We start from the raw sequence: 25442 nt of genomic DNA on the forward strand, positions 1-25442 counted from the left end.
TGACAGGCGAATTTTCGATCGAATATTTTCGCCTTCATTTTCGCCTAATGCCCGTTATTTCCGCGTTAAATACATAGTTTATCACGTACGTATTTCCGCGTAGTCGTAGTACCGATATGCGAAGCTTCGCCCACTACGCGTAGTTGACATATGTATTGCGAAGTCAACTACACGTGCGGTAACTGCGTCTATGCGGATCATTGCGCATGCACAGAAATATTATTGCCCTTCTATACGTATACAATTCCGCATTGGAAGGTGGAATGTACGCATGTATTAGTTCACCCATGCGCATATTTAGCGGATTATTGCTGAAGTTTTGCCCATATTGGGAGGATTAGGTGAAAGGTATGCACTGACTTGACTAATACAATGTGCAGTCACACAGGTGCAGTGAACAGGTATGCAGTGACTGGTATCAATACAATGTGCAGCTGTCACACACACAGGTACCGTGAACAGGTGCAGTGACTGGTATATAACACTGCATGCTTCTGTCACGCAGGTGCAGTAAACATGAACAGGTATGCAGTGATTGGTATTACCAATGTGCAGCTGCCTGTCACACACGTGCAGTCAAAAGGTAGGCACTGAATGTGCTGGGCCTGGCAGTGGCACAGTAGGAATTAGCAAGGGGCCAAGGGCCAGCTGCGAATGACTGACAGGGCTGTATATGTAAGTGTCAGTGAGACAAAGAAAAAAAAAATCACAAGAACAACATTAGCTCTCAAAAGAGTTGTTGGGGGGTGCTTTTTAGCAATAAGTATCAGCAGGAGCAAGCTAACAAGCCTAACAAAGCTTTCCCTATGTCTCTGCAGCAACTCTCCCTTCTCTAATTACTGCAGCCACACGAGTGAGGGAAATGGCCGACGCTGCCTGCCTTTTATAACGGCCGGGGGGGGGGGGGCTCCAGGAGGGAGTGTAGCCTTATTGGCTACCCTGTGTCTGCTGACTGTGATGTAGAGGGTCAAAGTTAAGCCTAATGATGTAGTATAGGGGGCGGGTCGAACTCGCATAGAGTTTGCGGTTCACTGCGAACGCGAACCACTGAAGTTTGCGCGAATCAGTTCGCCAGCGAACCGTTCGGGCCATCTCTACTGTTGAGTGTGTGTATGGGGCTTTATAGTAAAATAAACAAGCTATACACAGTTTGATAAAAGCCTGATCCGTCAATCAATGATTACACCCTGTTCAGAAATATAATTGACAATCAACCAAACTGAAAGCATTGCAGCACATGTTGGGGTGAGCAGACGACCACCAGATTCAAAGTGATTGAATTGGCTGGAGAAATTGAGGTGTGTATGGCCTGCTTTAGTCAGCTGTAGTGCTAATTGATTTTATTTAATGGCTTCTGAGATGGTTCCCGTTAAAACAACACTCTGGTTTTCTGTTTAAAGAGGAGCTCTAGTGACAAACAGAAGAATGTTGTTAATTATTCAGGATACCCACTTTACGTTTCAGCATTAGAAACACGTCCTATATGTATACATTGTTTACAGTGATGTTTAGGTTACGCTGTTTGACTATGTGGAATTCTCTTCCCAGTGCATTCTGGGAGACCAGGGCCCATATGCAATTTACTTTTTCTTCTGAGCTTTCTCCTAGGAGGTAATTTTTCATCTTCTATCTAGAATAACTTTTCAGTACATTGCAATTGAAAAAGTATCAAAAAGTATGAGTAAAAGTACTATCAAAACTATTTTAAGTATTTTCTGGCTTTCTGGAGATTTAAAACACATTTTATTGATAAGTTTGAAAATATCACTTAGGAGAAAACTATGGAGAAAAAGTGAATTGCATATGGGCCCAGGTGTTTTTTTTTTTGGGGGGGGGTGACTTCAGAACATACAATAAACAACTATTCCTCAGTGATGCACTTACCAGCAGAAAAGATGCCGACAGCTGTGATAAATTTAAGAATGCCATGTAGATCAGGGTAACTGTAATGATCTGCTCAGCTGTCTGCACTGGCAGACAGCTGTTTGACCATTTTTTAGGTCTGAGTGCTGCAGGTCTCTGGAAAAGAGACCTGTCTTCACTCTGCAAGTTTCAGAGCTGCTGTTCTGGGGAATAATTTGCATCTACTTGTCATGCAAATTGCTCAGCTGCTTCCTTTGATGGCTTGCAGTATAAATACCATTTCTTCCCAGAATTTCCTGCTGGTCATACTGGTTTGTTCCTGCTAACTTACTTGGAGTCTCAGCCTTTGCTAATCGTTTGCTAAGATTATCTTAGAGTAATTCCTTGGGAGTGCACTAGGCATTCCTTCTAGCGTAGTCAGGTTGTTATTATCTGTATTGCCTTGTATTGTCTATCTGCTGCGATTGTCTTGTCGCCAGCGGTGGTCGACAGGAAATCGTTCTGTCTGTTTGGGATCGCATTCGCCCTAGCGGTAGTGGCGGTGGTTCCTTCTGTACTCTGTCTTACGGGTGCAAGCCAGAGCAGCGGTTGCTACTGGTTGCTCCATCTGTCTGTCTGTCTGTCTGGATCGCATCCGCCCAAGCGGTAGTGGCGGTGGTTCCTTCTGTACTCTGTCTGGGAGTGTAGGCCAGAGCTGCGGTTGCTACTGGCTACTCCTTCTGTCTGTCTTGTCTGGAACGAACGCTTGCTGTAGGCTCGGTGAGGTAACCATTTAGCAAGCGTTCGAGTTCTCTTTTCGTTTTCCTGTTACATTGGTTAGTTAGGGTTGGCGTGCTTTGTCTCTGTTGTGCTTTTCGCCATTAGCGTGCTTTGTCGCTGTTGCACTTTTCGAGTGCGTGTGTTATTTTCCTTGGCGTTCTGCTCATTGTTATTTGCTGTGTCTTTCTTGCTTCACTTGTGCTTTGTCTTACTCTGTCTTGTGTCACTGTTGGCAATCGCCACTCTTGCGATTGCTTTCCCACTTGGTTTCCGCTGTTGTGTGTTTACCGTCGCCAGGTGGCGACTAGATTGGTGGACATACATGCATTCTGTCTCTGTGCTTATTCAGTCTTGTGTCGCTGTTGGCAATCCCCATATCTTGCGATTGCTTTCCCACTTGGTTTTCGCTGTTGTGTGTTCACCGTCTCCAGGTGGCGACTAGATTGGTGGACACACATACATTCTGTCTCTGTGCTCACTTTCTCTCTACAGGTGCATTGCACCAAAGCTGGGTTCTGTCATTTGATACGCTTGTGGAGGACTTCCGCAGTGTCAGCGCACATCTTGTGCGCTGACCACAGAGATAATTACACAATCGTTACAGTAACTAATGATTTTACAGTGGGCAAACACTGACTAATTTATGAAGTATTATTGTAAAAAATAAGCTCATTAATACTTACTGTTACATTGGAGAAAAGCACACCGACCATCCATAAAAACAGTCTCGGCTGTCTTTCTAAAATACTAGAGGGAGAATATACAGCCCACACAGTGAGCAAAAGAAATAAGAGAGAAGGAGAGAATAATGGCAGCATTCCTTCATAGGCTGAGCTCTTCAGTAAGGTTCTCTGTCGATATGCTCTGTGTGCAGAGAAAATGAGTCATGTTACTGAATGCCTATTGTGATTTATTAATTTAGTTTTAATGAAAGTGGTATTGTGATCAAAATGTTTTTTTTCCCTCTAAACCATTAAACAGAGTAAAAAATGAATATGAATCACCATGAGACTGATGTAAAGTATTTTGAATGTATATTTGCACCTCACTGAAGCTGACTGATATCATTGCGAGCTGCAGGGGGACAAATTATCAGATGTACTCCTAGAGAACTAAGTAGTGAGAAAACAGACTAGATAAAGTTATCTAATAGCACTGTGCCTGTGCAAAACTCTCCAAGCAATGGAAGCGCAACCTTAAGCAACGCATGTGCGCACGTGCAAAAGCCGCTACAGAGGGCATCCCAAAAGAGTGTCCAACAGCAAAGGACACTATAATGTGGTAGCTAGGCTGATTTCCACTTTATAAATATGGCAATCATGTACTTTGGCAGTCTGTGAGTTGACATTGGCAAACATCTAAAAGGAATATGCAGAAAAACTGCAATCATTTTAGCTGATCACCACCTTTATATATCTGGCAATCTGAAAAGTGCTGAACACTCTATAAAGGTTCTGCTCTATGGTGCCTTATGATCTCTGGCTGCTCTCACCTCTTTCCGTTAAGGCTCCCCAGTGCTCTGCCTTTGACCCTATTCTCTATTTTCTACAATTCCTCCCTTGATATTTTTATCCCTCAATACCACTTGCACATAAATAACAGCCAGATTCTACGGCACCTGATCACACCTGATCTGTCACTTTCTGTCCTGTAAATTATAAGTACCTAACCATCTCTTCAGTTGAAATTTTGCAGTGATTGCGCTTTGCGATTCTCGTTCGGGGAGTGAGAAGCACATCCGCGATCACTCCCAAAATGTATTGCAAACCACAATCGCTGCAGTGAGAATGGTCCCATATGGATACATTGTCACATCCAGAAAGGCTTAGTATATCCACTCTTCCGATACCTCAGCTGCTGCCTCACTGTGCCAATCCCTACATTGGATTCCAACCCACCAGAGAATACATTTTAAAATACCATGTTTTACCCTTTGGGCGGCCATGACCATATTGCCAGTTTACAGGTATTCTTTCCTTGGGAAACCTTTGGTAGGTACTAGCCACTGCACACCAGGAACACCCGGCCTGTACTGCCCTGTGACTGGTCACTTGCAGTCATGTGGTCTCATCCTGTGACGTAGGTGACAACCTGTGATTGAATGCTTCTGCCCCTTGCTGTGGAGATGGAAGTGTGACATGGTGTGCAAATGTCCCAAAAAACATAGAACCACAATACCAGTTTAGCTGCACTCAAAAAGAGAGAACCATTTCTTGCACATAAATATGCTTCACTGTTTGAAAAATTTGAGCAAAACCCCCAATACAATATAGGGTATAAATTGCATGTGTCTAAAATATTGGTGAACAAGTGGTTACAGGCAGCACCCAACCATCTAGATGCGACGTGCTATTGGTCGTTGTCCCTCTGTCTCCAGGAACAGCAAGCAGGAACTCCAAGAGAAGAGTCCCAGCACCGTCTTCAAGTGTATTATAAGCTCTTTTATTTATTTAAGGCATCAAAAAGACAAAAAAGGCAAGTCTGTGCGACGTTTCGAGAGGCGACTCCTCTCTTTCTCAAGCTGACAAGCCCTCTGAATACATAAGACACAATCAGCCTTAAATAGTCCTTGCTCCACTAGGGAGCCAATCAAAATGGTCTGGACGCCCTATCATCAACCAATTAGGTTAAGTTCCTGCTTGCAGGCCCTCCTATCTGGTGGAGGACCTGATGGGGAACTACATCTATTTATACACTCCAATCATTTTAAAATAGCCGCTAGAGGGCCAACCAATGGGGGTAGAGCATGTTCTAAATGGAAAAAACGTCATTCAACCGTCATGCGGAAATCCGCATTGAAAATCCGCATGTGGTTGCGCAACCACATGCGGATTTTCAATGCGGATTTCCGGATGACGGTTGAATGACATTTTAAAATGATTGGAGTGTATAAATAGATGTAGTTCCCCATCAGGTTCCTGTGGTTTGCCATCAGGTTGGAGTTCCTGTGTCTAAAATATGACAAAAACCAATCAGGGAATATTAAAATGTGCAGTAAATGGTTCTCTCTTTTTGAGTGCAGCTAAACTGCAGCTAGACCCACAGGTCTATGTTTTTTTGGGTGGTTGATTATTACCAGTGCTAGCACCTGGAATGTTTGATATATACATTTTTGAGCATATTTTTCTCTAGTATTTTTTTCTCTGGTGTGCAAATGTGCCTGGGATGGCATCCTACCTCCAGCCCCCTGCCATTATGAGTATGCATATGTATATTCTGATTTTACATGTTAAGCCATGGATCACCATCAGGTCCGCTGTTGGATCCTCCCCTGTAGGCAGCTCCCTAGCCAGGATTGGCTGGGAGTGGATGAGTTTTTCCCCCCTATATACACGTGTTTGTGATGATCTTGTCACTACTCAGCAGCTTGACAAAGGAGATACTCCCGAAACAGCGGTCCGTCGCTACTCACTGCTTCTAAGCTTTTGTATGCTTGAAATAAAGTAAAATAATGTTTTTGATACTTGCAGTGTTTATCCTCTTTTGCATTATTACCTTTATAATTCATTATACAATATACTATTATTATTTTGCTATTACTCATGTTATATATCAGAACCTGTCCTGAACAGCTTTCATTATGCATTTTAAAACAGAATGCGGAATGCTCAAACACAATTAAGGTTAAAATTGTGACTTACATAATTACGTTGTATATGGTCTGAGGAAATGCAATGAGTAAACTGCATCCTAGGGAGGAAAAAATAATATATTTGCAAAGAGATAGGCAACGAGTTGTAACGCAGATTTTTTTTTTTTTCCTTTTACTATTTACATTAGAACCAGATTATTAGATGCACTGAAGGCATTCATTTAATATTAATTTTGTATTACACTAGTAAAAAAAAAAATATATATAAAGCAGTTTAATTATAATGCACAGATTTGTTTAAGCCAGATGGGAACTGAGTGATATATTTACTTTTGGGCTACCATACTGGACTAGATATTGTGATTTGGGATTGTGATAGGGAATTATAAATATATTTTCTCTCGTAGACTATATTAGACTTTGGGGCCTATTTATTTTTAAATTGCTTTGGCTGAAAAGTGCTTTTATTTTAGAAGAAATAACAGCACTTTTCAGATCCCTATGTCTATAAAATTATAATCCCACTTATGATGATTAACGGAAATCTGTACTTTTCATATTAGTGCAAATTCTTGAAATATATTTCTGAAGCACCGATCATCATGATCACCTGTTTATTATTTGCAAATAGACCAGTTTGATAAGTGGGGAATGCTACAGTGGATGACAGTTGTGTATGAGTCAAACACTTTTTTGCCATCTTCACTCTATACAAATACACCTGTGAAAAATGGAAATTGCAGTGTCTGTAAGAGCTAATAAAATTCCATATAATGTATTACTTTCTAATATTTATGTAATGATACACAGAAGATCAAAGGATATCAAAGTATAAATTATGACAATTTTTTTTCATAGTTACATAGTTATTTGGGTTGAAAAAAGACATACGTCCATTGAGTTCAAGCAACTTTTTTACATTTTTGTTATTAGGTTTTAACAAAAAGTATATTTTGATTTAGTTTCTCCTAATTATAAGAAAAACATGAAATATGACAAGTTTGGTTTGAAAGGTCTGCTTTTTCTCAAGGAAAGGTAAGATATCTCTACAGAGAACATGCAGGCTTAGTTATCAGTCTCTAAGTCAAGAAACTTTGCTTGTTTTTTTTTAGTTTTAGATGTCTGTACTACAGCAGTCAAGCAGGAGTCTTTTCTGCTAACAAAACATTATCCAACCAGCAGTTTAATTGCAATATTTCAAATAATCATAAACATTACACATGCCCTTAAATTTCATTTAAAGAGGCTTGTTGACATCCAAGATATACTAATGCTCCCATCGTAACAGTACAACACTTTCTGAGTACCTCCCCTGGAACAATTATGCAGATTAGGTGTTTTATGTTCCTGATCTGCATCCTCTATCCAGGTAAATAACTCAGTGGCAACAAGTGGCATTTGCAAACAGAAGTGAGCAAGCAAAGCCTCCATGCTTCTTACAGGTTGCTACTCTTGCTTCCTATGATGCAAATGTGACATGGGCAATCCCACAGGTCCACATTAATTCTGCATTTGGGTTCAGCAGGAATCACATAGCTTTTTTTTGTAAATATGTTACCTGTAAACTCGACACTTGGGGCAACAGTGCTATCATAATTTATTTGCCCAACATTTTCTTTCAAAAACAAATCTTATGCATCATTCCTTTCTTATGTTGAACATTTAACACACTACAATACATACCTACAAGGAATGTTATTAAGAAGTCTGTCATATATACATGGGGGAATATAGGTTTATGGAATGCATCTACTCCAACTATTGCGGTCAGAAGATACACCATTGTCATTGACTGGAAGATGAAAAGCATAATCATTATTATTTTTTAAGTATGGTTAACTCATCAAGAATTTGCTATCATGTCACTAATGTAAACTGCTACCAAAGATGGGACTATACAATTATTCTTTGGTTTCCCAGATTAATATGCGGCTTAGACAAAATGTATATACAGTTCTGTATATTTATTTATATCACATTTTTTTCAGTAACCAAGTTCACAAAGTGTGTGTACCAAGTATTTACATAAAAGTACTGTATACATGTTGTACTTTTTTTTTTTTTTTAAAGTGCTAAGTATAATTTGACCACCTAACACTTAAGCCTTTTGATAAGAAAAAATGTAAGTATTAGTAGTGATGGTCTAGAACCTAGGCTCTCAACATGTGGTACATGTACCCCAGGAGGGTACTTCTGATGGTTCCAGGGGATACTCTGGCTTGATATACTTAGCCAAGCATAACACATTTAGAGTTTTAGAAAATGATAAATCCTATATATCAGGGGTGCCCACAATTTTTCGGCTCGCGAGCTACTTTTAAATTCGCTGAGGCCAGGAGATCTACCGATGTTTCAAAGGCAACCCCCCCCCCCCCTCCCTGGAACTCCCCTGCAAAGGTACTTAGGTATAGGTCCCTTCAGTATAGGTTAGCTAGGTGTCTGTGCCATCTGTGTAGGTTAGCTAGGTGTCTGTGCCTTCAGTGTAGGTTAGCTAGGTGTCTGTGCCTTCAGTGTAGGTTAGCTTGGTGTCTGCGTCTCCAGTGTAGGTTAGCTAGGTGTCTGTGCCTCCAGTGTAGGTTAGCTAGGTGTCTGTGCCTCCAGTGTGGGTTAGCTAGGTGTCTGTGCCTCCAGTGTAGGTTAGCTAGGTGTCTGTGCCATCTGTGTAGGTTAGCTAGGTGTCTGTGCCTCCAGTGTAGGTTAGCTAGGTGTCTGTGCCTCCAGTGTAGGTTAGCTAGGTGTCTGTGCCTCCAGTGTAGGTTAGCTAGTTAGCTGGGTGCCTCCAGTGTAGGTTAGCTAGTTAGCTGGGTGCCTCCAGTGTAGGTTAGCTGGGTGCCTCCAGTGTAGGTTAGCTGGGTGCCTCCAGTGTAGGTTAGCTGGGTGCCTCAGTGTAGGTTAGCTGGGTGCCTCAGTGTAGGTTAGCTGGGTGCCTCAGTGTAGGTTAGCTGGGTGCCTTCAGTGTAGGTTAGCTGGGTGCCTTCAGTGTAGGTTAGCTGGGTGCCCTTAGTGTAGGTAAGCTGGGTGCCCTTAGTGTAGGTAAGCTGGGTGCCTTCAGCGTAGGTAAGCTGGGTGCCTCCAGCGTAGGTTAGCTGGGTGCCCTTAGTGTAGGTTAGCTGGGTGCCCTTAGTGTAGGTTAGCTGGGTGCCTTCAGCGTAGGTTAGCTGGGTGCCCTTAGCGTAGGTTAGCTGGGTGCCCTAAGTGTAGGTTAGCTGGGTGCCCTTAGTGTAGGTTAGCTGGGTGCCCTAAGTGCTGGTAAGCTGGGTGCCCTTAGTGTAGGTTAGCTGGGTGCCCTTAGTGTAGGTAAGCTGGGTGCCCTTAGTGTAGGTAAGCTGGGTGCCTTCAGCGTAGGTAAGCTGGGTGCCTCCAGTGTAGGTTAGCTGGGTGCCCTTAGTGTAGGTTAGCTGGGTGCCCTTAGTGTAGGTTAGCTGGGTGCCTTCAGCGTAGGTTAGCTGGGTGCCCTTAGTGTAGGTTAGCTAGGTGCCCTAAGTGTAGGTTAGCTGGGTGCCCTTAGTGTAGGTTAGCTGGGTGCCCTAAGTGTAGGTAAGCTGGGTGCCCTTAGTGTAGGTAAGCTGGGTGCCCTTAGTGTAGGTTAGCTGGGTGCCCTTAGTGTAGGTAAGCTGGGTGCCCTTAGTGTAGGTAAGCTGGGTGCCCTTAGTGTAGGTAAGCTGGGTGCCTTCAGCGTAGGTAAGCTGGGTGCCTTCAGTGTAGGTTAGCTGGGTGCCCTCAGTGTAGGTTAGCTGGGTGCCCTCAGTGTAGGTTAGCTGGGTGCCCTCAGTGTAGGTTAGCTGGGTGCCCTGAGTGTAGGTTAGCTGGGTGCCTCAGTGTAGGTTAGCTGGGTGCCCTTAGTGTAGGTAAGCTGGGTGCCTCAGTGTAGGTTAGCTGGGTGCCCTAAGTGTAGGTAAGCTGGGTGCCCTTAGTGTAGGTTAGCTGGGTATAGGAGCCCGGGTGCACGGAACTTACCTCCCTCCAGCTCCAGCGGTGGCGTCCTGGCTTCACTCCCTCAGCCGCGGCTGCCTGGAGGGCAGATATGCAGTTCGGCGGCTGAGGGAAGCTCCGGCGGGCAGCGTGAATGGAGGCGGAAGTATTGTCTCCAGCGCCGCCCATCTGCCATGACACTGCGTCACTGCCCCTCAGCCATGACACTGCGTCTCTGCCGCGCCCCTCTCTGCCTCTGCCGCGCCCCTCTCCAAGCCCCGCAAGATAATAGCGGCCAGCAGCATAGTCCGACAGGACGCGTAAGCTGCTGGCTGCAAAATTCAATGGGACGCGGCCACGAGGCCGCGATCTACCAATCAGGCGGTCGCGAACTACCGGTAGATCGCGATCGACCTATTGGGCAGCCCTGCTATATATTAACAACACCAAATTAGTGTTTTAGCTAATTAAATGCAATACTAAATGCTTGGAAATTGTTTAGAACCAGTTATTGTGTACTATGATTAAATATACAGTATATTTGTCAAGGGGTACTTAATTGAATGCTTACTATGGCAGGGGGTACTTGGTGTACTAGGGTTACATACCAATAAAATGTTGAGAAACACTGGTCTAGAGGTACTCATAGAGAAGCATGTGATCAGTTTGGTCAGGTGATAGATATGCACATCTCTGATTTGGTATTCAGGATCATGTGCAAGATGTGATCACAGCAAATCAAAGCTTTGCAAATAAGCTGATCAAACAAATCCCATACTTCTTCATGACCATCACTATGTATGAGATGACATAAGAAACAGGTATTGTTTGTTCCCTTAATAACAACAGCTGCTTGTCCCCATAACAAGCATGGCCATATCCCATAATAAAAAGTGCTGCTAAGCCCCCATGCAGAGTGACACAGGAAAGCATATGGGTATAGTTACGTGTTCCTTGCCTCTCAGTTCTCCATCCATCTCCATCTATCTTCGAGGAGAACTGTAGTGGGAGTTATATGGAGGCTGCCATATTTATTTCCTTTTAAACAATACCAGTTGCCTGGCAGCCCTGTTGGTCTATTGGCTGCAGTGGTCTTTGAATCACACCAGAAACAAGCATGCAGGTAATCTTGTCAGATCTGACAATAATGTCAGAACTACCTGATCTGCTGCATGCTTGTTAAAGGGACTCCGAGCTCAGAAAAAAAAGGAAAGTTGTACTCACCAGGGGCTTTCTCCAGCCCAGTGCTGGTCGGGAGGTCCCACGCCGGCGTCCTGGCTCCTCCGGAGCGGGGTTAAGAAGAGGAGCCAGGACGCCGGCGTGGGACCTCCCGACCAGCACTGGGCTGGAAAAAGCCCCTGGTGAGTACAACTTTCCTTTTTTTTCTGAGCTCGGAGTCCCTTTCAGGGTCTATGTCTAAAAGTATTAGAGGCAGAGGATCAGCAGGACAACCAGGCAACTGGTATTGCTTTAAAGGAAATAAATGTGGCAACCCCCACATACCTCTCATTTAAATTGTCCTTTTAGGTCCATGTCCATTTGCTGTTCGCTGTAAAATGTGATCACATAAAAGCTGGTGGGAGATGGAGACAGATGGAAGAAGAGGGAGTGCAGCATTCCCCATCCTGATGTACATACCTGTATAACACTGCATGGAGAGGTAGACAGGTGGACCTGATTATAAATTGACCTAATTAGTACATTCTGTTTTGGCTGCAGATTGCCATTTAGAAAAAGAAAAATCATAGAATGAGACACATTCTCAATCAGCTGTGTCACCAGTGGCGTAGCTAAGGAGCTGTGGGCCCCGATGCAAGTTTTACAATGGGGCCCCCCAAGCACTCTATACATAACAACTGATACAGCACACCAAAACCTGCCAATGGCAACTACAGTGTCAGGGGTGCAAGAAGGGGATGGGGAACGGTTTGTTAATGATTACTGCTATTCATAGCACCTATAGAAGTGATTATTATGAGCACATGACCAATAGAGAGCTAATACTGTAGTTGAGGGAGGGCCCCTCTGGCCCAAGGGCCCCAATGCGGTTGCTACTGCTGCACCCCCTATTGCTACGCCCCTGTGTGTCACCAGTTTGATGCAAACAGTAGGAGTACACACTGCTCCATGAATCAGTGTAATGCTGGGAATACACATTACATTTGTACCGCTGGATTGAGCCATTAGATGGCTCGATTGATAATTTCCAACATGTCCGATCACCTGCCTGATCGATTTCGCACCCGATACCGCATGGGGGACAATGGCAAAAGATAAGGAAAACGAGCAGAAGACAAGAGGATCGCCCGCTGGGACGAGCAAGGAATCAATCCGGTGGCATAATCAAGCGGTACAAACGTACTGTGTATTCCCGGCATTATATGTAGCGTTTCACTGAACTGCTTCACGCTTTGGCTGATGTTATGAAGCCTACATTTGAAGTCAGAAAGGTATGGAATTCAGAGTCAGTTGCATAGATGTATACACCTTCTACCTTCCCTGCATAGATGTATAGCTCATTAGGGACCACCAAAAAGAGGGATACCCGTGTGTTGGAAAAATAACTGGTGACTGGCATGGAGCATGAAATGCTCACAGAGAAAATGTTTAAGAAGAACTTGAACTCAGGCTTGAACTTCATATGAATCAGTAGCCGATACCCCATTTCCCACGAGAAATCTTTACCTTTTCTCGACTAGATCATCAGGGACATCTGTATGGCTGATAAAGTGATGAAACCCCTCCCACAGTCTGATGTCAGGGCCATGGCCCTGGCAGTTTGCTGTCTGTAAACCTTGTTGCATTGTGGGAAAAAACAGCTGTTTCCAACTGCCAAACAAGCAGTATCTCTCTCTCTGCATAGATGGTGACAGGACTAACGATGTCGCCACCTGTGATACATTTCAGAATATAAAACGGGGAGAGGAAAGATTTTACAATGGGCAAAAACTGACTAAATGATTTGTAAATGAATATTGTAAAAATTAAATAATTGTATTCATTACATTATTTTTACAATGGCCTCGATTCATAAAGCATTACCTCATGCGGTAATGCTGAAAATAGCAGACTTCACTTAGAAATGTGTCAATTCATAAAGGCTGTTACCGCATGAAAAGCTGACATTACCGACCAGGGAGATAAATTACCGACTTGGCTGTAGTTACCTCCAACACATGTCAGTAAATTGTCAGCAAATGTCAGTTCATAAAGCCTGCAACAAGCGGTAAGCCTGACGATAGTTACCGACATCTCTGGTGAGGCGTTAACAAGTTACCGACACCTCTGATGAATGCAAAGTGCAGAGAGCCGAAGTCTGTTTCAGTCATCTGTGGAGAGAGCCGTCTGTGTGAGTCATTTGAGCAGGCAAGGAAAGTCTGTGCGAGTCATCTGTCTGAGTCATCTGAGTGAGTCATTTGTGCAGGCAGGGAAAGTCTGTGCGAGTCATCTGTCTGAGTCATCTGAGTCATTTGTGCAGGCAGGGAAAGTCTGTGCGAGTCATCTATCTGAGTCATTTGTGCAGGCAGAAAAAGTCTGTGCGAATCATCTGTCTGAGTCATTTGTGCGAGTCACTTGTGCAGGCAGGGAAAGTCTGTGCGAGTCATCTGTCTGAGTCATTTGTGGAGTCATTTGTGCAGGGCAAAAGAGAGAACCGCCACACTGCTCTACTCTACCGCTTAATGGGCTGCGGCTATTTACCGACCTTCAAAGGCAGCTGGGGAAATTTTTATGAATTAGCACACAGACCAGGAGAGTACCGAGTGCGGTATTTTCCCGACAAGATTTTTTTTATCACACTGCTTTTTATGAATCGAGGCCAAAATATAGTTCCTCTTTAAGGTTATGAGCTCTTCCTCATTTCTAATGGATCTATGAAGCTTAGCATTTCTTATTACACTGAGCAAATGGTTAATGCTAATTGGTAACGCAGTTAAGAAGTACCTGGAAACATTAGAATGCAGCATTAATCCTATCTAATAATATCCCTGTGTCCCTGCGCCATCCTGTCCCTGTGTCCGTGTGATGCGCTACTGCGCATGTGCAGGACAGACAGCCGTTGGGATAGAAGGGTGGGGCCAGGGAGCCGGGCGGACGGGGTGCCAGCGCGTGCGATGGACAGGTCTGCGTGCATGCGCACTGACTGGCGGCAGCAGTGGCGGCGTGAAATGACCTAGAGCCCATTTTTAAATGGGCTTAGGTCAACTAGTTGCTAAATAATCTATGACATATTGCAAAATGAATAAATATAAGCTATTATCATTATTATACATTTAAAAAGTGCCAACTTCTTCTGCAGTGCTTTACAGAGTCTATAGTCAAGTCATTCCTCAAAGGAGCAAACAATTTTGTCCCTGCCATGGTCTAATGTCCCTATCATAGTCAAACAGTTCCTCTCAACAGTTACTGAGCAACCTACTGCTACAATAATGTTGGTGACTGCACCAAGACAGCGCAAAACATTGCAGGGAAATTTGGGCGCGCCATTGGCCATAATGTGAATTACGGCTATAGCAGCACTTAGGCCTGGTGCACACCAGAGGAGTTTTTCTGAGCATTTTGAGTTTTTAAATCTGCTGCTAATGTTATCCTATGTGTCTGTGCACACTGGAGCAATGAGGTTTTGTAAAAAACCCCATAGCATTACATTGGGAAGAGTTTTAGAGGTTTCAAAAGCTCTTCCCAATGTAATGCTATGGTTTTTTTTTTACAAAACCTCATTGCTCCAGTGTGCACAGACACATAGGATAACATTAGCAGCAGATTTATAAACTTAAAACGCTCAGAAAAACTCCTCTGGTGTGCACCAGGCCTCAGACAGTAATTTGGGCGCTGTTAAAAAGAAGGCACCCAAATAACTTTAAAAACAGCGTAATTTGGCCGCCAGCAATAGCTGACAGCCAAATTACGCTTTTCCCAATGAGCCCATGGCGCCTGGAGGGGGAATAGTAATTAACGTCCCTGGAACTTTTGCAGGTGGAGGGTGAGCCATTTTTCAGCTTTACCCTGTGCCATTTTTGCATGTCTGTGACTGCATTATACCAATCTTGAGTGCGCTTGTTTTTTAGTTTTTTCAAGAATACATTGTACCTGTCCTCCTGTACACACATTACACAGCAAGCACGACACGCAGAGTGCCACCAATGTTGCAAAACAAATGATCCCTCTCCAATAGGAATCTGAACAGACAGAGGTCCATTACTATCAAACACTGCACATTGATTTTCAAGGATTTCAGATTTTAGGAAAGCTCTAGATTGATCACATTGCACTGTTTGAGGCTGCCAATCATCTGGCACTCCTGCCCCGCCTCTCATTGATGGAGACTTTCCATTCTGTCTGATAGTTTTGATCAACTTTTGGTCAAAAGCTATCAAAATGTAAACAATTAGACATGTTTGGGCATGTATTCCTAGCAAATTGGATCAGAAAGAGAATGTAACAAGAAAATCAGTGAGCGTATGGTTACTTTTAACACTAACCACTTATATAATTATAATCCTTGTGTATTTAATATTTGCTATCATCTTTTGCAGAACTTTACAAAGTACATAGTCATGTCACCGACTGTCCTTGGAGACATTCATAACCTTATCCTCACCACAATCTGTGTTTATAGTTTTATGTCCCCATCACAGTCTAAGGCTAATTTTAGGAGAAACCAATTATTTTGGTATTTTTTTGTCATGCAGGAGATATCTGCAGTAAAGGTAGCCATACACTGGTCGATTTGCCATCAGATTCGACCAACAGATAGATCCCTCTCTGATCGAATCTGATCAGAGAGGGATCGTATGGCTACCTTTACTGCAAACATATTGTGAACCTATTTCAGCCTGAAACCGTTCACAATTTGTTGTGGTGGTGATGCTGCTGCCACCGCTCCCCTCCCCCGCCGCATACATTACCTGCTCCGCCGGCGCGAGTCCTCCCGGTCACCGCTGCTCCGTCTCCGCTCTGGTCTCCAGCCCTGGCATGCTTTGCTTCTTCCTGCCCGGCAGGAAGTTTAAACAGTAGAGCGCCCTCTACTGTTTAAACTTTCTGCCGGGCAGGAGGAACTGAAGCATGCCAGAGACCAGCGCGGACATGGAGCAGCGGTGACCAGGGGTAGTCGCGCCAGCGGAGCAGGTAATGTATTGCCGCTCTATTGCGTCGGTTGTCGGGCAATCGAACGCCGCTAGCGACGCGCTCCCTACCTGCGGGAGATCGACGGTAATTTTCCGCACGGAGCGATCGACGGGATCGGACGAAATGGATCGAAATTCGGCGTGTAGTGCGAACGATTGGCAGCGGATTCGATCCCAGTGATCGAATCTGCTGTCGAAACGGCGGCAAATCGGGCCAGTGTATGGCCAGCTTTAGTGACGTAATCTGGGTGGCACTTTTACTTAGGAATGCTCAGTGAGATGCAAATCATTTTGAGTTGATATAGGATTATGACAATTTTGTTTGCAGCTTGAAAATGGACCAATCAAATCCTGCCAAGGTGAATTCATTTGGTCCATTTTCAAGATGCACTAATTTGCATACAATATTTGCATAATCCTGCATCATCTCAGAATTATTCACATCCTCTGTGGGGTCATTGTGGTTATTACTGTATATTCCATCTTCATGAAAGCCACATTTACAATTTGCAACGTACAGATAGAATGCCATTGTATCAGAACATTATTGCTACACATTTCTAAGTTCTTTTGTGTTCCCGTACCTTTAGGTTTTGATATGTAGAAGTGACAGAAACACCTAAGTAAAAACTTACCAGCTGGCTGATATCATATGCCCATGGAAGGAAAAGCACCCCTGTGTTATATTTTTCCCAGTGAGATAGCATAAAGGTGAAGAGTACGACACTGGTGACTAAATACATCTTCATGGGTGTTAATCCTGCTTCTCCTGAATCACATCCAAATATTGAGAACAAAGACAGTGGAAAGATAGACGCTGTCCAGCTGTCAAGGCCATGGTCAAATAACTCCCCTAGTGGGCTGCTGGACTGAGTCCTCCTGGCATGCTTCCCATCAATTGAATCTACAACAACAAGTGACATTCTAGAAGATCACAATACAGAGAGACAAAGTCAATAAGATGTTATATTGTGACCCCTGGAGTAATAAGGTGCAACTTGGCAGCTAAATACAATCAGAAATTGCTGACCTAGAATTAACCTTGTCTAAAGAATAATAAATGCACAAACATAGCAAAATGTCCTTCCTAAGGCAAGGTTCATGCTTCACTGTTTTTCGTGTGTTTTCTTGCATGCAAATTTGCATTAGAATTTACAACCAATGTAAGTATAGGTTTACACATTAAAAAATAAATTTCAGACCAGAGTCAAAGGAAATTTGAGATGATGTAGTTCCTGTTTGGTTGCCACCTTGGATGCCACAAGATGACATGTTACCGCTTGGAAAACTAATCCAAAAACATGGCCTGACATACCACTGCTATGCAGACGACACCCAACTATATCTTTCCTTCAAGCCTGGTGTGACAGCCCCAACTCTAACTATAAACGCCTGCTTACGTGAACTACAGCAATGGATGAATGACAACTGGCTGAAACTAAATGCAGACAAAACGGAAGTCCTTCTGATTGGATGGCTGAGCATGATAACAAAACAACTTAACTTGCAGTCTTCATCACTGGGAATAGGAGGCACGGATCTACGCAGCTCTGATCATGTGCGTAGCCTGGGAGTTCTAATTGATGGGAATTTAAACTTCAGAATTTAAATCTCTACGTGGTGAAATCATCCTATTTTCACCTGAAGAACATTGCAAAAATCAAGCACCTCATCCCCCCAGAAGATCTGCCAACCTTAGTCCATGCCTTCATCACATCCCGACTGGACTACTGTAATGCTCTCTACACTGGCCTTCCAAAAAAAGGTCTTGTACCGCCTACAGCTGATACAGAATACTGCTGCCAGACTGCTAACCAACCAACCCTGTCACTGCCACATAACGCCAGTCCTGCACTCCCTTCACTGGCTACCTACAGAATGGAGGGTCCTATTCAAGATCGGCCTACTGACATTTAAATCCCTGAATAATCTGGGCCCTGGATACATGAAAGATATGTTGCAGCTGTGTAGCAATCCCCGCATTCTCAGATCCACAGGTTCTAATAATTTAGTCATACCCAGAGTCCACTTGGAAACTTTTGGTCCCAGAGCCTTCTGTCATGCTGCCCCTACGTTTTGGAACTCCCTACCTCAACAGATCAGGACAGCTCCATCCCTGGCCATGTTTAAATCCAGACTGAAAACCCACCTGTTCAGTTTGGCATTTGCAGAATTATAACTTTTGTTGTGTGAATACTTCATCCTACTACCAATTACTGAATCTGAGAGAGCCTAAGCGCTTTGAGTCCTATGGGAGAAAAGCGCTATAGAAATGTTATTGTGTTGTATTGTATATTGCAGAAGCTGTCAAAATGAGTACCGATCCTTATTGTATAATTGTAGTATGGAGGACCTCATTGTGGTGGTGCAAGGACACCCCAAATTGTGTGATAAAGGGCATGGGCATCATGAGTACAAGAAATTGGCAAGTGTGGAGGAAATCACAAAGCAGTACTGCAAGGATTTTGACAGCCTGCCTCACAGAACCAGGGCCAAAGAAGGTATGCATGTGGGAAGTAGGGCCATTTCTAGCCATACTGTTACCCCAGACAAGAAGTCCTGTGTCACCCCAACACACACACACACACACAAACCCACCCACACACATTACAGAATATAAGGTGGATGCATAATGCAGCAGGGAGTCCCCGATATACAAACAACTTGCCAATCCTGTCGCATTTCATGGCACACCCCCTTCCCGCACTCCCCCATCCCAGTGTGTAAGTGCAGGGTATAGCACAGCAGAAGCTGTGCTCTCACCCCTCTGCCGGAGTCCAGCACTGTGCTTCCCCCTGGGCTGGAGGAGAGCAGAAGGTGGACAGAAAGAGGCACAAAGGGGACAGAAGGAGGCACAAAGGGAGGCACAGGTGGCACAAAGTGAAAGAAGGCACATAGGAGGGCAGAACGAGGCACAAAGGGAGACAGGGGGGGGGGCAGAGAAGGACAGAAGGAGGCACAATGGGGAACATAAGGATGCACAAAAGATGTCAGAGGGAGGCACAGTGGGACATAAATAGGGCAGAGGGGAACAGAGGAGGCAGAGAGGAAGGAACAGGGGGTCTGGAGGAGGCACAAGAAGACAGAAGGAGGGACAAAGGGGGACAGAAGGAACAGAAGGAGAAGGGGGAAGAGGGAGCACAAAGAGGACACAGTGGAGGCTGCCTGCAATCTGGACCATGTGATATCTGTTCTCCAGGGATGCTACTGCTCTTTGGACACCTAACTTCTGTTTCCCCGCACCCTCTCCCCTTTTGTCCTTAGACTCCCTTTTGGCCCTCAACCCCCATGCACCTCCCTTCCCTCCCCCCCAAACTCTACCCACACACCCCCTCGGCATAACCTTATTCCTATCCATCCTACCCCTAGGCATTCGCTCCGTGTTTCCTGTGGCCTCTGGAATGCCAGGTCCACCAGCAATAAGATGCTCTCTGGAACTCGCTCCCTCCAGCCACCAGACTCGCCCCCAACTTTAATACCTTCACACAAGCTCTCAAGACTCACCCTTTCATGCTCGCATACCCCCCTACACCAGCACCATAATATGTTCTGTTAGACACCCTCTCAACAGATACACCTATTGTCTCCACCCCCACCCTTTAGATTGTAAGCCTCTGGCAGGGCCATCTCCCTTAGTGTTTCCAGCTTGATTATGCAATCTTACTGACAATCACCCCTCTTGTGGACTAGAACAGTCTCTATTTTGACCTATGACACTGTATTATCAAATCATTTGCATGATCTTGTTTTGTTGTGAGTTTCCTGTATGTCCTACCTTGTATGTTAACCCTTTTATCTATTGTGCAGCGCTGCGTAATATGTTGGCGCTATATAAATACAATAAATAATAATAATAATAATAATAATAATAATAATAATAATAATTTCCTGCTGCTGCACACAGGCAGAAAAAGTGGGTGATTGAACTCTTGCAGGGGTGGGGCTTAGATCAGAGTGGGGCTTCATTCAGGGGCAAGACTTAAGGCAGAGGCATGGCACCCCCCAGGACCAATGGCACTACAGGCAATGGCCTGGAATGCCTTTGGTTAAAAATGGCCCTGGTGGGGTCTGGGTGGCTGTTTTGAGGTATGGTTGGGAGTCTAGTAGTTTTTGTGGTATAGTCAGCTTCTTTTTAAAGCATAGGTGACCTCAACCTTTACAAATTAAATTAGCAGATTACACAATACATTCAAATCCCTATATTGTTTATATCAGCACATAGACATAATGATAAAATGTTGTGTCTTTAATCACCATACCTAAGGCATAAGCCAGAAAATTGCCCAGGGCTGCAGAGATCCAAATCCAGTTTGGAATATGTTGATTGCCAGTACCTATAAATAAGAAATATCTAGGGTGAAGCTTAAGAATACACGGATAACAGAAAATCCTTTAAATTAAAAGGCCAAAGCTTACAGAAATATGCAGAATGTCTGTGTTGTACAAATGAGGTGTGTATGATACAGTGTTATTTCGATGGTATCATCAGATGTTTGTGTTGTGATTGGTCTATAAAGTACTTTTTATGACTGTCTGTGCACAAACTTCTAATTAAGAAGAGACTGTCTCCTGCATTTCCAAAATGCTGCTAATTGTACACAGAAACTGGAGATTACAACTGGAAAATTCTTCTGCATCCAGCATAAGTGTTTATAGCATTTACCACAAGTAAATATCTTCCTCATGGTCCAGCATTGTCTCCATCATTATCATACCAAGAGAGGAGTGCAGCAATTCCACTCTAGAGAAGCAACAAGCTGCTTTACAGAGGTCACAACAAAGGTTCTCTGGTTTGTGGTGTTGCAAACCTGGCCTGTGTTTATTAAGAATCATCTACTATTAAGTGGAAAAAACTGCAGTCTTTGCATGAGGTCATGTCAAACAATAGTAAGGGTTTGCTGCATTATTATGAATTAGCAGTTGTATAACATCATGTATGTAGAGTACATAGTTACATAGTTACATAGTTATTTTGGTTGAAAAAAGACATACGTCCATCGAGTTCAACCAGAATAAAGTACAACACCAGCCTGCTCCCTCACATATCCCTGTTGATCCAGAGGAAGGCGAAAAAACCCTTACAAGGCATGGTCCAATTAGCCCCTAAAGGGAAAAATTCCTTCCCGACTCCAGATGGCAATCAGATAAAATCCCTGGATCAACATCATTAGGCATTACCTAGTAATTGTAGCCATGGATGTCTTTCAACGCAAGGAAAGCATCTAAGCCCCCTTTAAATGCAGGTATAGAGTTTGCCATAACGACTTCCTGTGGCAATGCATTCCACATCTTAATCACTCTAACTGTAAAGAACCCTTTCCTAAATAAATGGCTAAAACGGTTTTCCTCCATGCGCAGATCAGGTCCTCTAGTCCTTTGAGAAGGCCTAGGGACAAAAAGCTCATCCGCCAAGGTATTATATTGCCCTCTGATGTATTTATACATGTTAATTAGATCCCCTCTAAGGCGTCTTTTCTCTAGACTAAATAAACCCAGTTTATCTAACCTTTCTCGATAAGTGAGACCTTCCATCCCACGCATCAATTTTGTTGCTCGTCTCTGCACCTGCTCTAAAACTGCAATATCTTTTTTGTAATGTGGTGCCCAGAACTGAATTCCATATTCCAGATGTGGCCTTACTAGAGAGTTAAACAGGGGCAATATTATGCTAGCATCTCGAGTTTTTATTTCCCTTTTAATGCATCCCAAAATTTTGTTAGCTTTAGCTGCAGCAGCTTGGCATTGAGTACGATTATTTAACTTGTTGTCAATGAGTACTCCTAAGTCCTTCTCCAAGTTTGATGTCCCCAACTGTATCCCATTTATTTTGTATGGTGCTAGACCATTAGTACGTCCAAAATGCATGACCTTACATTTGTCAACATTGAATTTCATCTGCCATGTATGTGCCCATATAGCCATCCTATCCAGATCCTGTTGCAATATGACACTATCTTCCTGAGAGTTGATGATTCTGCACAATTTTGTATCATCTGCAAAAATAGCAACATTGCTCACTACTGCATCTACTAGGTCATTAATAAATAAATTGAAGAGCACTGGACCCAGAACAGACCCCTGTGGGACCCCACTGCTAACAGTCTCCCATTTTGAGTACGATCCATTGACCACAACTCTTTGTTTTCTGTCCATTAGCCAGTTCCCTATCCATGAACACAGACTCTTCCCCAGTCCTTGCATCCTCAACTTTTGCACCAGACTTTTGTGGGGAACAGTGTCGAAGGCCTTTGCAAAGTCCAAGTATATCACATCTACAGCATTCCCAATATCCATATTAGCATTCACTACCTCATAAAAGCTGAGCATGTTAGTCAAACAGGACCTGTCTTTAGTAAACCCATGTTGATGCTGAGAAATAAGATTATTTTCTACTATGAAGTCATGTATAGTATCTTTTAGTAACCCCTCAAATAGTTTGCATACAACTGATGTTAAACTTACAGGTCTATAATTTCCTGGATCAGATTTTTTGCCCTTCTTAAATAATGGGAAAACGTGGGCTGTACGCCAATCCACTGGGACTCTGCCAGTTGCAAGAGAGTCACAACTGGCAGAGTAAGATTTATTTTTAATAAATCCAAGACAGCTTGGATTTATTTAAAAATATACACTGACCAGTGTCAACATTTAAATCCCACAGGTGATGAGAATAACATTGATTATCTTGTTATAGTAGCGTTTGTCAAGGGTTGGGATATATTAGCCAACAAGTGAACCATTAGGTTTTGATAATGTGTTGGAGGCAGGAAATATTAGCAAGTTATGAAAAGGACCAAATTGTAATGGCTAGAATGGGTCAAAACATTTTCAAGAACCGCAGCTCTTATATGGTGATTCCAGTAGGCATAGTGTAGTACCTACCAAAGGACATCAGAGCCAACAACATGGTCATGGGCACCTAAAGATCCCATGCGGTGAGCAAAGGCTAGCCTGTCTGGTCTGATGATACAGAAGAGCTTCTGTATTCACTACATTGCTGTGCATCTGTGGTTTAGGGACTAAATAAAATGTGTTTTATGAAAAGTAATAATTCATACTCATCTATACCGTTCATTCATTCCTTTTCTGATGCAGATCAATTAGCCTTAAACAGCACCTCCCTCACCTCCATAACTCTCTCTCGTGTGCCCTTACATCTTTCATCCCTATGCTGCTTCATTCAGTTCCTCCCACTCCCTTTTCATATGTTTTAGTTTATTATATATGTGGCTTCTTTCTTCTTCTATAGGTTATTGTTCTATCTCTAGTTTGAGGAATTTCATCTCTGTTTGCCTTTCTGCCAGTGTCGGGAGAGACCCCCAAGCCCTAGTTAACAACATCCTCACTAGTAATAAGCTAAGATTAATTAAAGATAATGTAGGACTTCCGATAATGTCCTACATTCTCAGTAGGTGTTGACCCACAGATCTTTGAAAGCTGTGGTTTGTAGGAAGGAAAAAAAGAAGATGAACCACTGTAGCACAAATTACTGGAAAACATAATGCCGGCCATAGCAGAAAGGTCTCAGAACATCCAGTGTATTGCAGCTTGCTAGTCACTAACCAATCAGAGTAGCCATGCTGACCCCTGACCATCACTGAGTATGTCGACAATGGATGTTTTTTTGACACATACCATCTTCCATACTTAAAGATTGTTGCACATCATGTACACCCCTTTGCTGCAACCCCTTACGACAGAAGGCTTAATGATCTGCCACTAAGTATTGGTGCTAGATACCACAGAAAATGTTCAAAAGTCTCAGTGGAGTTATTCTGGAAGCAAAATGGGGACTTATGCAAAGATATAGACATACAGTATATATCCAGTCAAAAGGTTTATAACACCCCAACCGAAAGTTTATTGGATAGCTTTAAATGGTACAAAGGTAAATGATAAACAGCCAAAGGCTTGAAAAAGTTTTAAAGGAAGGTTACCCAAAACTGGAAAATATATACACGCTCCCAGTATGAGGAGTGTGTGTACATGGCTACAGTGGTTCACTAAACTTGCTATGGTCCCATATGACCCCTGCATGGACTGGGAACTCTTGCTTTCTAATAGAGATGTTCAATGATATGGTAACAATTCTAGCTTACATACAAATAGAATGCAAATTATACACGAGGCCAGTCAAATTTGTATTAAATCTGCATGCAATCCAGAATTATTTGCATCTCACTGACAATCTCTACATTCTAATAAAAAGAAAAAAACTTTTTTTTTAATAAATTAAGACCACCTTTGCATGGTCATTTACAATCTCTGGTAATTTTCATTATTGGGATCCTTAGGAAATCAGGTCCACTGTTCCTGCTCCTGTGCTTAGACTTAGAATTATTCATATAATTAGAAACTGCACACAAAACAAAAATTAGTTTGCCTACAAATTAAACTCTGGTTGGTTGAAATGCAAAAAGAAGTGAAGGAGACAAGGAAGCACTCTGAAGAAGATCCCTGTTATAACATTAGCAAAATGTTTGATCTTTCATATAAAATATAAACATCAGTCTGGCACTCCCTGTGCAGTAATGCAACACCTTTCTGTTATTTCCGTTGGAGAACAGACTATGCAGGAGGTAGGTTAGATCATAACTAGCCACAGGAAACAATATTTCTTTAGAACTAAAAGTATATTCTGAGTGGAAGACTAAAGTTTTTGCTTATTCTATGCATAGAAAACTACTGTAGATCTGGGAGTCCTCAAGTGCAAAACAAGCGCCACTAAACAGTTAGACTAGGTTGACATTAGGAGATGTGTTCCAGGTAACAGCAACAGGAGAGTGACATCGCACATTATCTGTGCGTTGCATCACATACAGTCAATAAATAGCAGAGCATGGATGCAGCTGCTCAGACATGGAAAGCGATTCCATGAAGCGCTGAATGCACTGTTCTTAAGCTAATCTTAAGGGCCTTAACCTGCTGAGCGGTCTGGACGAGCTCAGCTCGTCCAGTACCGCCGGAGCCTGCCGCTCAGGCCCTGCTGGGCCGATTTGGCTCAAATAAAAAGCAGCACACGCAGCCGGCACTTTGCCAGCCGCGTGTGCTGCCTGATCGCCGCCGCTCTGCGGCGATCCGCCGCGAGCAGCGGCGAAAGAGGGTCCCCCCAGCCGCCTGAGCCCAGCGAAGCCGGAACAAAAAGTTCCGGCCAGCGCTAAGGGCTGGATCGGAGGCGGCTGACGTCAGGA

General features: G+C 43.5%; 1 protein-coding gene across 1 annotated transcript in view; it reads right to left on the bottom strand.

Moving 5' to 3' along the window:
* Positions 1–25442, bottom strand: part of LOC137519413 (ethanolaminephosphotransferase 1-like) — a 61645-nt gene that overhangs the window by 14796 nt on the left and 21407 nt on the right. Inside the window, exons 4-8 of the mRNA XM_068238368.1 lie at positions 20511–20585; positions 16887–17155; positions 7898–8006; positions 6264–6312; positions 3306–3486 (exon numbers count right to left, since the gene is read on the bottom strand). Of these exons, the coding sequence (XP_068094469.1) occupies positions 3306–3486; positions 6264–6312; positions 7898–8006; positions 16887–17155; positions 20511–20585 (683 nt within the window). The remainder of the gene's footprint in view (positions 1–3305; positions 3487–6263; positions 6313–7897; positions 8007–16886; positions 17156–20510; positions 20586–25442) is intronic.

This window comes from Hyperolius riggenbachi, chromosome 5 (genome assembly GCF_040937935.1).
Source record: "Hyperolius riggenbachi isolate aHypRig1 chromosome 5, aHypRig1.pri, whole genome shotgun sequence".
NCBI classification, from domain to species: Eukaryota; Metazoa; Chordata; class Amphibia; order Anura; family Hyperoliidae; genus Hyperolius; species Hyperolius riggenbachi.